General features: G+C 39.5%; 1 protein-coding gene across 1 annotated transcript in view; it reads right to left on the bottom strand.

The window, feature by feature from the left end:
• Positions 1–15,542, bottom strand: part of LVRN (laeverin) — a gene marked incomplete at both ends in the record, with an annotated part of 39,985 nt that overhangs the window by 15,039 nt on the left and 9,404 nt on the right. Inside the window, 8 exons of the mRNA XM_080362649.1 lie at positions 2,566–2,642; positions 4,141–4,310; positions 5,265–5,330; positions 5,467–5,532; positions 5,877–6,020; positions 9,920–10,033; positions 11,318–11,472; positions 13,629–13,755. Of these exons, the coding sequence (XP_080218775.1) occupies positions 2,566–2,642; positions 4,141–4,310; positions 5,265–5,330; positions 5,467–5,532; positions 5,877–6,020; positions 9,920–10,033; positions 11,318–11,472; positions 13,629–13,755 (919 nt within the window). The remainder of the gene's footprint in view (positions 1–2,565; positions 2,643–4,140; positions 4,311–5,264; positions 5,331–5,466; positions 5,533–5,876; positions 6,021–9,919; positions 10,034–11,317; positions 11,473–13,628; positions 13,756–15,542) is intronic.

The following is a 15,542-nucleotide window of genomic DNA, read 5'->3' as shown; positions in this document are numbered from 1 at the left end:
AATCTCTTAAGACAACAAATCGTATTAGTGAGTAGCCTAGGCCCAGCACTGCTCCACTCCGAACAGAAGACTGAGACTTCAATGTGTTTTGACAGAGTAGGTACTACAGAGTTCATCATCAGTCATCTTCACAAAGCAAATGAGAGGGAAAAGTGGTACAGGACAGATATTGGCTTAACCATTTAAAAACAGCACGGATGGGTAGAATGTGGCACTAGCAGTACTTCTTTGATAATGCCATATCAGTTCAATGCTCAGATTAGTTCATCAATCAGTTCATCATCAAGAGCATTTTGAGATCCAGCTAAAACAGCAAACTATGCTTCTCCACTCCCCAGGCTGACTGAAATGATCTACCATACCAGCATCCTTTTCCTAGTGTGTCTTTTTTTACTACAAACACATGTATGACTCCAGGACAGTGATCAACACAATTTTATGGGCAGAAGCCAAGTATGTAGACACTGTCTGAGGAATCCTAAACCATTAGGACAGGCTTTTAACACTGTACAGTGCAGCACTGAAGGAAAACACTTGGCTACTGGTAGCAGCCGAGCTTGTTGCTTGGAGATCCATTTAACCTGTTCAAAAGTAACGTAAATTAGTTCCTGAATATATCTTTGTAGCAAAAATACACATACACAAAATCATTTTTGAGACGTTTCCTCATTATGCCACTGCATTAACTATTCTGAAGTTGAAGTTAAAACTATTCTTTGTACCAAATAACTCATTTTCATTTACCAAAACCATGCTTATGAATACCTCTGACAGACCACATTAATGGTCTTCCACCAGAAGCCTCTTCAACCTGACAGGAACAAAACAGTAACTGAAAACAACCTTTAACATTTCTACCTTTGTAAGAAACCATTTGGTTCCTTTGGTTCGAAAAGTCAAAAAGGACTATTTTTTCATCTTAAAACATGAATGCAAGTTCTTTGACCGAATAGTGTCTGCTAAGTTTGATACATGGCTTTCAAATACAAGTGGAATGTGTTTTAATCCTGAATTTCTACTTCATCATAGTCCCTACTGGCAGTTGCAACATGATGGGTTTTTCTCATAACTTCTGTTGCTCTTAAGTCACATAATGGGTGAAGTAATGGAACTATTATCACTTTAGTAATAAAAAATTAGCACATGACACTATTTGTTCCAAGCAAGTCCTGCCTAATAATTCTTTTCTGCAAAGTTTCTTATTTTTCACCTTAGCAGTCACTGGTTTCTTTAACTTTAAATCTAAAGCATTCAGAGGAATAAACATCCACTGTTTGCTTATTTACTTGTCCATATACTATGAAATGATCACTCAAGCTGTCTTACTGCCTCAAAAACTGGGAAAGTAGCTTTTAACCACTGCAAACAGAGGGTGGAGAGCTGGGATGTGCACACAAGTATTGTAGTTTTGCTCATAAGCATTCCACAAACACATCAGTCTCTGCATCTCCTTGTAACTGATTCAAAACCCAATGGAGTTCAGGGCTGACTTGCCAAAGAAAATAATCACCCATTCAAATGATTACATTTCTTTTTCTCAAAATATCATAGAATGACAGAATAGTTTGGGTTGGAAGGGACCTTCAGAGGTCACCTAGTCCAACCGCCCTGCAATGAGGAGGGACATCTTCAACCAGATCAGATTGCTCAGAGCCCCATCCAGCCTGGCCTTGAATGTTTCCAGGGATGGGGCATCCACCACCTCTCTGGGAAACCTGGGCTGGTGTTTCACCACCCTCATTGTACAAAATTTCTTCCTTATGTCTAGCCTGAATCTCCTCTCCTTTAGTTTAAAACCAGCACTCCTTCTCCTGTCACAGCAGGTCCTGCTAAAAAGTCTGTCCTCATCTTTAGGCTCCTTTTAAGTACTGAAAGGCCACAGATTATTGGAAAGCACCAAAATGAGAAAGAACTGCATTTTTCAGTTCATGGAGAGATCCATAAATTAATTTTTCTATTATAAGTCTTTACAACTTTTAAAAATTTTACTCTTTTTGTAAGATAATTTTTGCATTTAATTTGGATAAACAAATTAAATCACACAGTATTGAAAATATTAATTTTCAATTTTTTACAGATACCCATGTGTGATAATGTTGGGTCACTTCACATAGCTGGTTTTAATATTTTTCAGTCTTCATAACTACTACTTGAGCTTGATCATTTTCTGATATACCACAGCTGAGATCCTACTTTACTCAAAAGCTGTCATTAACACCAATGGGATCTGCTGGGGTAAGAATAATACAGAAGCATGAATAGCTAGGAGTTTGGATTTGTGTTCAAAATGACAAAAACAATATTATTGTGGAAATCTCTATTCATAATATACATCCTGCCATATTATTAAAAACATATGCTGAAGTTTGATGCAACATAGAAAAAACCACTATATTAACCTATTTGAAAATGTATTGCTATGGTAACATAAAATTAGCACAATAAATATAGACATTTCTGTAATTAAGTTTTATCTCCCTATTCAATTCAAATTCTGTTTATAGAAGCGTTATCTTGGGTTTTTATTAGCTGTTCTTAGCATGTGTGAACAAATACATTACTTACTGCTGCTTTTATCTAGCCACAGTAAGGGTTGGGATGATCCATTTCTCGTCCAAGAAATAGGAATAATCCATGTGTTACTTAACAAACAAACAAACAAACAGAGATAATATAATTAGTTCTTATACCTAAAAAAAAAAAAAAGAACTAAAACAAACCAATAAAAAAAAAAAAACCAGCACCTCTCAGCTGATGCTAAACTAGATTGCAGATGAGTGAGCTCTTGCAAGAATTTCCATGTACCTCCTCTCCTCCCTGATACACAAAACCTCAGCAGATGATACTTTTGCTCTATCATCACTTAGGTTCAGCAAAGACAAGGGAGTTTTAACACGGATTTAAATAGTCACTCATATCTAGACTACTGTTCAGTGGGAAGTATTTGAATACCACTGTAACTTTGTACTCTGGCTTTCCTTCTCCAGGCATTAATTTTGTTCTCCTCAGTTATTACACTTGGCCCTATTTCTGGAGAACACAAAGGTCCTTCTCATAAGGTATCTACTAAAAAAAGGCTCAAGGCAAGCAATACAATTCTAATTCTGACAACCGTAATTTCCTTTCTGAGGGAATGTAAACCTTCCGTCAAAACAGATGAGAGCTACAAAACCCTAAAGTTGCTCACAAAAATGAAAAATTCTGTAATATCTCTCCTGGATTTGCTTAAATTCACATGCTATTGACTCTTGCCGAGACTGCAATTAAGGACTTAACATTTGTAACTTAGAACTCCTTATCTGATTTAACCAAAGACACTGAATGGACAACTTCTCTATGCTTCCTGGAGCTTGGAAGCAAAGGAAACTCTGGTTCTTACCAAAATTTCTCTTTTGGCTGTTTGTATGACCAGCAATAGCATCCAGAGAAAACCTCCTTGGGGTATGCCCTCCTTTATGCTTTTTCCCTGTGTGAGAACTCACCTCATGGGCCCACGTATCTCAACACTCATGAGAGCTGCTGAATTCAATGAAATTTCAAACTCTACCCATGAGTTTCCAGAGTGGGTAACCAAAGATAGCTCCTTCTACCACTGTTTTTAAGCATCTAAATGAGTCGCACAGCTTGCAAACGCACCTGGTACTTGAAAGTGCTCACAGACAGGAAGTTTAGGGCTGCATGTCAGGTACTCAGCATTTTCTGAGAAGAGGTCATTTATAGAAGTACTTAAATGAACTCATTTGCCTTTGCCAAGCAGAAGAGACTGGGAATACGTGCACTGGAAAGAAGCTATAGCATGGTTCATCCAGGTTGCCAGTATGTGCAACTGAGGGATGAGGAAATAAGAAATTTCCAGGCAAAACTCCTGCCCTGCAACCCCTGCATGGCCTATGCCTGTCCTTACAAACCCATTATGTGCCTGGAAAAGTCACTAGTCCAGAGGAAAGCAACCTTTTGGAAAAACAGGTGGCTGGCAGAATGAGTGCAAACTCCAGTGTCAAACAGATTTTACTTGACAGCCCATGAATGAAAAAACATAAATTTTAAAAATCAAATGGTCAAAACATAATGTCCTAACAGAAGAGCTTCCTGGAAAAAAACAGGGCATGAACCCATAACAAAAACACAAGCTAAACTTACTTGTAAGAATCAGTACTGTTTTCATTTTTTTTATTAAGAAATTGTTCCTGACTGATTGTGCCAGTGGTTAGATTTAATGTTAAAACTGGAAACCCGTTTTGACATGTCCAGGAATCCATTATTTGTTTTACAGATGCTGGCAACTGAACGTCATCCTGTGCATCTACAACCTGCAAGAGAAACGCAATGATCATTATTATTACTTATGATAAACAGGGTACTTATGGATATTGCTTCACCAACACTCCAGGCAGGGGTTGTTCTAATATGTTAGAGAAAATGCAACTGCTTATAAGCAGTTTGTTGGCCTTTGATTCATGCAAAAAATCAATGTAACAATGTGAAAAGGCCATTACTGACATTAATACAAACACATCATAAGCCTTTTAAGGAATTACAAAATATTGAGATTACATTTCTCATTGTTATAACCTGACTGCTAACCATTCTCTTTTAGTGTTAACATATTTACACACCTGTATGGCTATCATAGACTTAATCTGCTAATTTCACTCAAATAAAGCTGCCAGAAGACAGCCTTGCATATCTCAAATTGTGGCACTCTCGTTCTTAACCTGCGATTGAGTCTGCAACATCATGTCAGTCTTCTTTAGAGGAACAGAAAAGTGGATTTTTTAAAAATAAACCTATTATTACCATCTGTTTTCTTATTCAGATTTCTGCCAAAATCAGCAAAGGGTGAAATGCTGAGTTACTGTCCTGGGTATAGACTTTGCTGGGTCTGTGACATATCAGCATGTTGGATCATCAAGCCTAGAGTGTCACACACACTGACCTGGCAAAAATTAGGCTTCAGAAGATTAGGCTATGCCATTTCATGTAAGCTTAGGCAACCTCCATGAAACCCAAAACTCCACTTGGCCCTAATTTCCCATCTCATCTCTCTACTCCTTGTACGTGTTTCCACTGATCTCAGGTGAAGGAAAGCAGCCAAATAAACACTTGTGAAGACATGAGCCGAAAGAGCAAGCATAGCAAATATGCAAGGGAAAGACTGCACTAGGGACAGCCAAATTCCGATGCAGTCCTCTACAAACTGTATATACCCTAAATTTGAACTGTGTCAAATACTAGAGCAAGAATACTAGAGACAAAATGAGTACCATCTGTATGTGGGTCCAGAGATCGTCTTGGTTAGCATTTGAGAAGGAAAATTCTTCCAGGTACAACTGTATGGAAACAAACAGAACCATCAGAATTCATGAGGGTTCGATGAAAAACATCATGAAGACAAACAGTAATCTGTGCAACTGTAATTTTCAAGATCATAAATCAAGATGGAAGATGTTAGTTTTTCAGACTTACTGTGAGTGCTCTGATAAACAGCTTCTCAGAGATGAAACAGGAAAGCATCCAGGTAATAGAAGCCCCCTGAAGCAGAAAAAAAAAGCTATGAGAAAATGTGAATTATTATTGCAACTATTATGTCAATATTTTTTCAAACTTTATTGCAGGTAAGTTAGTCAGGCTACTTCTATGATTCATATCTCTAGGAGGTTTAAAAAGTTTTCACTGTTTCTTTCATAGCCAAATAGATTTGAAACATCAAATATATCTGTGTGTGCAGCAGAAACCAACACTGAAAGATAAAACTGCCTAAAAAAAAAGCATTGTAGTTCAACAGAATATCCCACTGTTACTCTCAAAACTACTTAGTTTAACCTACCATTAGTTTAGAATATACAAGAAACTGGAAGAATTTTATATTTTTTAACCTTGTTGTATGTGATGCTGTCAAACAGAGACATTAAAGCAAATGATTCTTTGATCTTGTCTTCACTCTCTGACAGTGATCGAACTCCTATTTCATTGTCTTCCCTTAAGACAGGTTGGACAACATGATCATAAAAGACTTTATCCTGCAAAAAAAGACAAATCTATGTGAGCTGAAGAGAAAATAATTATTCTCAGGAGAGAATGTCATTATAGGATTAGCACTAACAGAAATAGTCTGTCAATAAACAAAGAATGATCCTTTTTCCTGCTATCTAGCTTTCCCATGAACTAGGGACCTTGCACCTGATCCTAACATTTTCCACAAGCAACATTAATCAGGGCAGTGAAAATTTTATATTTGAGATGATTGTTGGCTTGAGCCTGACAAAGACAATGACAGTGTAATCCTTCAGCAAAAAATAAGTCAACTATATTGAACAGCAAATGAACAAATATTGAAAAATTGTATCTCATTTACATCTGTATGTGATTAACATGGCAGCATTTTTCTCCTAAATCCTGTTCCTCCTGCTGTAACCCTGAGTAATAACCTAAAAACCACTAAGGGTAGCAAGGCTTAACTATGCAGCATTTCTGCTGCCACCCGCTGACAAATATGGAGGGAAAACAGATCATTCGGTGCAAATCAATGAAGTTCTCTTTTTATTATATGATGATTCATCCCCCTAGCTGAGTACCTCTCCTACGACTGGATGGAAAATGCTATAGTTATAAAGGTAAAGAAAAACAAAACAAACCAAACCAAAACCAAGAGAAACAAACCCCCCCCAAACAAACCAACAAAATCCAACTAACTACATTTTAAAAAAAGTATATTTTTTTCTAAAACATTGCAGGCCACTTTGACCACTTCTACTTCTCAAGAAGAAGAGCACAGGCTTTGAATTAATACAATCAAATTGTCAAATTATTTCTCTCTCTGTAAACAGCCAGTAAAATTAATCTTAGAGGTTCAATTTGTAATTGAGTGGTGATCAGTGGCACAAAGTCTACTTGGAGGCCAGCCACTAGCAGTGTACCCCAGGGGAAAATATTAGGTCCAGTCCTGTTCAATATCTTCATTAATGATCTAGGTGATGAGGTAGGGTGTACCTTCAGCAGGTTTGCAGATGACACAAAGCTGGGAGGAGTGGCTATTACCCCACATGGTCATGCTGCCAACCAGAGGGACCTGGGTAGGCTGGAGAAATTGGCTGACAAGAACCTCTTGAAGTTCAGCTGAGGCACGTGCAAAGTCCTGCACCTGGGAAAGAACAACTCCAGGGACCAGTACATGCTGAGAGTTACCTAGCCAGAAAGCAGCTTTGCAAAAAACAACCTGGGGGTCCTGCAGGACACCAAACTGAGCGCAAGTCAACAGTGTGCTCTTAGAGCAAAGACAGCTAATGGTATCCTGGGCTGCCTTAGGAGAAGTTGTGCCAGCAGGCTGAAGGAGGTGCTCCTTCCCTCTAGTCAGCGCTGGTGAGGCCACATCTGAAGTACTAGTACTAGTTCTGGGCTCTCTGGTACAAGAGAGACATGGCCATATTGGAGAGACTCCAGCAAAGGGACACTAAGATGTTGAAGGAAATGGAGCATCTCACACATGAGGAAAGGCTGAGAGAGCTGGGACTGTTCAGCCTGGAGAACAGAAGGCTCAGGGGATCTCATATGTAAATATCCAAAGGAAAGGTACAAAAAAGTGGAATCAGGCTCTTTCCAGTGGTGCCCGATGACAGGATCAGAGGCCATGGGCACAAACTGAAACACAGGAGTCTCTGCCTGAACACAGGAAACACTTTTGCACTTTGAGGGTGACTGAGCATGGGAAAGGTTCTAAACTATAATATTAAAATTAAAAAGGAGACAAAGACTTTTTTCCAGTTTAAAATTTGGTGGCCTTTATACTTTTCAATAATATTAAAATACACCTTTACAGATAATAAAGTGAGCTGTTTTTGAAGCTTGAACCAGGGGGCTGGCATATCCCATGACTTAAAAAAACTTCTGACAGAATTTGTTTGACATGCCCGTATTACTTTCCAATTAAGCATGTAATTAAGTACTTTGGTGAACTAAAGAAAGGAAGTGATGAATGGTATTTCATCTGAGCAAAATGAAAAGCAGAGTGGATTGACTGCAGATTCAGGCCTGCCCGAACTAGAGGCTTATGCTTTTTCAGAAGCTGAGGGCACCGTGCACAGACATCCATGATTGTACAGGTGAGACCATCTCATCTCATCGCTGCAATTAGCAGAGACTATCCTCTTGTCTCAGAGTTTAATGATGAAAGGGGTTCTCCAACATGCTGTGGGATTTATGTTTATTTCATTTGGGTGGAACAGGAAGGAGTTTTACCCTGCTGTCTGATTAGCCATGTGCATTACCTGTGACTTATCTACAACCAGATATCCGTGGACCCAGTGGGGTAAACAGACTTAAAATGGCCCAACTTACTCACTGCTCAGTAAAGGTACCTGGGTAGGGGGCACTTGGAAAAGAGCTTGGACAAGCAGGGAGGCAAACCATCAGCTACAGAAGCCAGGAGAAAAAGCTGTGTTTGCTGAATGATAGACCTAGGGCAAAACACCAGTTCCTTTTCACTGAAGAATCACAGCTGTCCAGCTGTCCTGTGCCCCAGCTATTGAAGATATTGATGACAGCCCCCCACAGATGGAAACCCTCCAAAGAAGAATCAAGACCAGCTGGGCTTTCCCAGGGGACTTAAGTTACTAATACCATGGCTTGATTAGATCAGATCTCCTGCACCTTCCTTGTCTTCCTGCCTGCTGGAATTTTCCTACTTTGACTTACTTCAGTACCTCAACGTCTTTCTTGTAATGAGGGCCCAAAACTGAACACAGTATTTGAGGTGCAGCCACACCGGCACCAAGTACACTGGCACGATCACTTCCCTAGTCCTGCTGGCCACACTATTCCTGATACAAGCCAGGATGCTCTTTGCCTTTTTGGCCACCTGGGCATACTGCTGTCTCATGTTCAGCTGCAGCTGACCAACATGCCCAGATCCTTTTCCACCAGGCAGCTTTCCAGGCACTCTTCCCCGAGCTTGAAGCACTGCCTGGGGTTGTTGTGACCCAAGTGTAGGACACGGTACTTTTCCTTGTTGAACCTCATACAACTGGCCTCAGCCCAATGATCCAGCTGGTCCAGATCCCTCTGTAGACCCTTTCCACCCTCCAGCAGATCAACAGTCCCACCCAGTTTGGTGTCATCTGCAAACTTACTGATGGTACACTAAATCCCCTCATCCAGATCATTGATAAAGAGATTAAACAGAACTGGCCCCAGTACTGAGCCCTGGGGAACACCACTCATAACCGGCCACCAACTGGATTTCACTCCATTCACCACAACTCTTTGGGCCTGACCATACAGCCAGTTTTTTACCCAGTGAACAGTACACCCAACCAGGCCATGAGCTGCCGGTTTCTCCAGGAGAATGCTGTGGGATACGGTGTCAAAGGCTTTACTTAAGTCTAGGTACACAACATCCACAGCCTTTCCATCATCCACTAAGCAGGTCACCTTGTCATAGAAGAAGATCAGGTTGATCAAAGAACACCTGCCTTTCATAAATCCACACTGACTGGGCCTGATCACCTGATTTTCCTGTAAGTGCCACATGATGGAACTAAGGATGACCTGTTCCATCACCTTCCCCAGCACTGAGGTCAGACTGACAGGCCTATAATTCCCTGGTCCTCTTTCAAGTCCTTCTTGTAGATGGGCATCACATTTGCCAAGTTCCAGGATGAGAGGAAATGGCCTCTAGTTGCACCAGGGGAGGTTCAGTTAGGATATTAGGAAAAATTTATTCATAGAAAGGGTTGTGAAGCAGTGGAACAGGCTTCCCAGGGAAGTGGCTGAGTCACCATCCCTGGAAGTATTTGAAAGACAGGTAGATGAGGTTCTTAGGGACATGGTTTAGTGCCAGATTTAGGTTATGGTTGGACTTGATCCTCTTGAGGGTCTCTTCCCATTAAAATGATTCTATGATTCAGTAAGCATTAGCACTTACCAGTGAAAGCTTGGGTTCAACAAAGGTTGCTCCCAGGTACTCAAAGTAAGATGTCAGTCCCTCATTAAGCCACAGATCATTCCACCAGTTCATTGTAACCAGATTTCCAAACCACTTAAACAGAAAGAAAAAATGTCTCAACATCTCTTTGGATTGCTGTTTTCACTTTTGCATGTTCAACACACATACCTATGCTGAAGTAACTTTAATGTGTACATGTCAAATGGATAAAATGCTGGATATTTCTTCAGATAGTGAAAGTTCAGAAGAAAAAGATGCATCTTGGAAAAGGTCAGAGGTTCAGGGCAGATAACTTCTAACTGTTTCACCTACAATTTCATACTGTGACAATAGATGTCAGAGCTTTATGTCATTTTTCTACTTTATTCAATTCTAAACACTTCCCAATAAAATTTAAAGATCTAAAAAATCAGTCTATGATTAAAAGCAGGACATTCATCAAACAATTACAAAAACATTTGTCCACATTCTTAACAAAAGGAAATCATTAGGGCGCTGATAAACAGAACTTGGGAAATAACAGTTTCCAAAATCAGTAAATGCCTATCTTGGTAAGCAATAAAACTTCCACAACAGTTGCTATGTAGTCATATTTGGCAGTTCACATTTGACAAAAAACTATTCGATTGCAGATTTCTATTTTATTTCTTAATTCTTGAAATCTTGAACTAAGTTACTGACATTTGTTTTATTTGCCTGCAATAAAAACACTCTGCTCATCTGAAGGTCTGAAAAGTTATAGACTCTGCCAGAAGGGCATACAAGAGCACTAGCCAAGTTAAACTCTTTCACTAATTTTGTTAACTAAGTGCAAACACTTGTTGCTCTAGCAAACAACAGTAAATTAAACATAGTTAATAAAAAAGTGAAACTGCATTATCATTGCAAACATAGTAAGAAAAAATTTTAAAATCTATGTGACAACTGGACAAAGGTCCAGCTACGGTTGATTTTGCTCTGTCATACTGTTTCTTACAGAAAAATACATGACTTTTGCAATAATATGCACTCCCACTGCAGAATAATACTTATGAAGTTCATTAATTCTCCCACTGAAGTATTAAGTATATTGAATACAGATAAAACCGTGTCGTTCCTACATCCCTACAGTATTTTCTAGTAAGAAAAAAAAATAAGCAGTCCATTAATGGTTTTGTAACAATGAGTCTTGTGCAGTCAATATGGCATCTGTAATATGATGATATCTACTTTTAGTATTTATTTCATAACTGAACACATGATCTTTCAGTCCTCTAGTACTCGCACTCCCTACTGTTAATTCACTACATTTCTTCTACAAATTAGTGACTGCATCATCAGCAACTGTAAGGAAACAACTCATAGACAATTAAATGTACATAATTTTTTACCACATGCCTGGTGTCCTAGCTCATGTGACACAATTAGGGCAATCATTGCCTTTCTGCTTGTGAATTTGTCACTTGGGAGGTACATCAACGATGATTCTTGGAAAGTAATTAGCCCCCAGTTTTCCATAGCACCTGCTCCAAACTCAGGCAGTGCAACCAGATCTAAATTGATTCAAACAGAGAAGAAAAAAGAAAAAAGGTATCTTTTTTCAAAAATTCAGAAGCAAAATGCTCACATGATTTTAATGCTCGCACTGGTTTGGTGTGCAATTAAAGGATAATACATTTTATTGGTTCTTTGGTATATTATGGCAACACTCTTGCAAACAGCCTGTAAAATTTCTTCTTGTCATACCTTTCCTCTCTGACTGCCACTCTTTCAGGGAGCCACATAATAAATTCCCATGAAGACCAGATCTGCACTGTATCTTGTACATACAAATGTTTTGAACAAAAATGATGACTGTATTCTACCAATGCTAGGAGAGAATACATTCACTTCTGGCTGTCAGAAATCTTTCTATGAGTTTCTCATGTGTTTGGGAAGTATGATACCTCTTTCTTCAGCCTAGCAACTACAAAAAAAACCCACCACACAATCTTGCTCATTCAGCTCTGTGAGAAGGGGGATCCTTTCCACTCTTATCTGAAAGGAGCCTTAGAAACATCATCTCTCAGTTTCCACAGGAAGGCTGCTCTGCCCTCCCCTTCTGCCTTATGCACAGTTTTCCAGTTCAAAAGCAAGAGTTGGACAAAACAGAGAAGGGTCATGGATTAATATCAAGGATCTCAAAGAAAGAGATACTGTTTAAACTCAGCAGCAAAGAGCAAAATTTGCAAAAGGTATATAGTAACCATTTTGGAAGCAGATACAAGATTGTACTCCAAACCAGCTGACCATGAGCCTGTTAACCTGTGCGTGGTGCTGAACCCCAACAAAGCTAGACTGCATCTCAGTGGGGCGTATCGCCTCAGGCCCACAGCAAAGATACTTCATCTAGCCAGCCTTGGGCAAAAGAGTTCACTTATAACTGCATTAAAATCAGGTGAAGACAAACTTTTAAATACTTCTAATAAATGTGTTTGTTCTTCACATTTTGAGTTCACAACAACAATCTCTAGCGTTTACAAGTAGCTGATCTTGGTTGACCTAATTGCATTGATTTTTTAAGCAAAACATCATAGAAAGTCAGTGGGAAATGCAGTCAGTATCAGATGTCATTACACTTGGGACTGTAACAGTATTACTGCATTCTGTGAAACTGAAATCTTACCTAACAGGAAGCTTAAGGTACCATTCTTCTTCTACTTCAGTTTTGTAATATATTTGTTCTAATTAATTAACATATTGGCATTGCTGCTAAACAGAAGAATATAAGCATGAAACAGAATTGTCTACAGCCTTTAATTAGCTCGTATGATTACCGAGATAACAGAATTGAAAAAGTTACATTTGCATATATTACATTTTACATAAGTGTAGTGTTATTCTAAATACACTGGGAGATAACACATTTACACAGATGTAAATGTATTTCTTTCAAGTTCTGATATACAGATTTGATGAATCACCAAACTGTCAAGTCAAGAAAGGAAGGAAATTCTTCCTCCACAGTCCTACAATCTGCTAAGATCACAGGCAGGTAAAAACTCATTTTAACTACAAACTGCCTTCTGTGGTCTCAATATTCCACCAACTTGTATAGAAGAGCATGTTCCCACTTGGGAATCCAAGTCCAAGTAGCAGACAAATTGTGCAGTGAACCACATGATGGCACCCTTCTTTCTTGACTGAAGCTTGACTTAACTAACTTACCTGAAGTCCATTTTAAGCACAAGCAATGCTTTCCTGCATGAGTGTTTTTCTGGGGAGGAATGTGCAGGAACATACAGCCAGCTCACAGGTAAGACAGAGCCATACTGAAGAAAGCAAGGAATGCTTTGGGGAGACGTGGGTTACAGCAAGCACAGATTTACTAGAAGGACTTAGGGACTTGCCTGTACCAGGTCTATGCAACCCAGAAACAGCCACATGACTTAACAACTCCTTTCTATCCACCTTTTAGCCCTATCTGCCCCTTCATGAGGAAATGGTGCTTTAACAGAACGAGAATTATGTGAAGCTAAGACTGATGAGCTACGGGTTAATAAAAGCTATGATGCAGAAAAGAGAATTCAGTGAGTTAAAGCTTAGGGGGTTTATTCCATGAATGTGGTGAGCTGTAAAAAGAGATTTCTGTAAAAGAGGCCATTGCTTCTGTGAATGTTATACCATGAGCAGCCATTTCTCATGCATTTAAGAAAGTAAGTAATCTCACCTGTCTTTGGCAGAGGGTAGCTGACATTAAGTAAGTCTTCCAGAAATGAAAATATTTGGCCTGTGATATTTAAAGCATAGTCAACATACCCATTTCTAACTGCCTCTTTCCGAGCCCAAATACGTATCTGAAATAAAAGAAGCAAGTGTTATTTTAGATAACACTCATATTTTCATTTTATTTGTTTCTCTTTTGGTAATCATTGTTTGAAAATGGGGCCTGCCCACACCAGATCATGCAACGAAGCTTTTAATGAAAAAGATCCCAACACAATTCTTGCTGAACCAAACAAAATGAACCTAATCCTGCTAAAATCTAGGAGAGTTCCAGCACTTTGAAAGGACCAAGACTTGAATCCAGCTATCCATTGCTGGAACAAACATATTCCTGATTTTCTTTTATTAAATGGGAAATGCTGTAAAACTGTTTAGATCTGCATACCATAAGCCAGCATATTCCAGCCAGTAAGTCTGGGTGACAAACTTTCCTTCAGCTCTCGAGAGAAATGGATGTTCAGAGGGCATTTGCTGTCCATGCATACACATCTCTCCAGCTTTCTCACAGGCTACAACAGACCACTGGCCTCCCACTGCCGCTACTGAAAGCAGATGACATCTGAGCAAACTGACACCTGTACCTCCAAGTAAAAGAGAGGGCAGCAGCAAGCAAAGCTTCCCCCTCCCGTGCCCATTTGCATTGTCATAGTACCAAACAGGACAACTGCTTGCCCAAGGTGATAAAGTAAAATGAGGAAAGGTTTATGTTTCCATCACGTATCTCTGGACTTGAGACCCCTCAGGTGTCTAACAGCTGAAAACCCCCACATTTCTTGCATCTCACAAGGAGCTGAAAAGCCAAAGCCTAGCAGTACAGCTGAGGAAGCATCAGGATTTAATTTTAAAGGGAAAAATTAAAGCATATTCACTCAATGGACTATCCTTAGCCTCTGAGCCCCTCTTTTCAGCCAAGGCTTCAGAAGAGGTCCAAGATCAGATCACTTTGTTTTGCAAAACCTAAACATAATGGGCAGACTTAAAACCCTAATCTAATAGGAGGTTTGAGCTACAATACCAGTGTTTCAGGCTGTGAATTACTTAATAGAAATGACAAAACAGACACGACAAACATGCCCAAGTAAATAACTCTGGAGGCATAAATTGAGCATCTCTGTCTGAAACCAAGGGGTGAAATACCCTCGCCCCTCTGACTCACAGAAGATGGGTGATGGTGCGTCTTCCCTCTGAAAAAAAGCTAGTTTGAAATGCTTTGCTTTGCTGGCTCCTGTCAGTACACATCAGCCCAAGAAAAAGGCACCACAGTCAGTGCTGTAAGCATCCAGCATGTTTGATACAGGGTATATATGCAAGTATGACATAGCAAGTCCAATCTTCACTTTAAAAAGGAGCTTCCTAGGACACTCCTGCATTGTTCTCACACCTCATCTCACCTTTCTGCAGTAGAATGAGAGCAAACTGACCATGAAGGTAACATCGTGCTCTCATTTATTAAGGGTAGCAAGCATAAGGTTTTATGCTTGAGTTTACTATTTATTTTAGAACAACTTGTTACATTTTTTCTCTGTTGGTTTCCAACGAAAGAAGGAAAGTGAAACAACCAGTGCCAATGGAGTATATTTTTTTACAGTTTCTCTCAAGAAGCTTTGTCCACTGTGGTGTAAAAGCAAAACTGAGTACTCACTGATGTAGGAGCTTCAAACACAAAAGTCACTTCTGGAGGCTAAAATACGTGTCCACTGCAGAGTAAAAGGTTAAAATACTAGCATACAAAATGCATGGAGCACAGTATTTCTCCCATTGATGTCATGACACTCCTTCTCAAAGGGCCTTCAATAACAAGACACTGAACTTTAGTGGTTTGGCACAGCAGTGGAACTGTGTGTTTTTTCCAACTAAG

This window comes from Nesoenas mayeri (genome assembly GCF_963082525.1).
Source record: "Nesoenas mayeri genome assembly, chromosome: Z".
Classification (NCBI taxonomy): Eukaryota; Metazoa; Chordata; class Aves; order Columbiformes; family Columbidae; genus Nesoenas; species Nesoenas mayeri.
The sequence above is the reverse complement of the archived record's forward strand: the minus strand, read 5'-3'. Positions and strand labels throughout refer to the sequence as shown.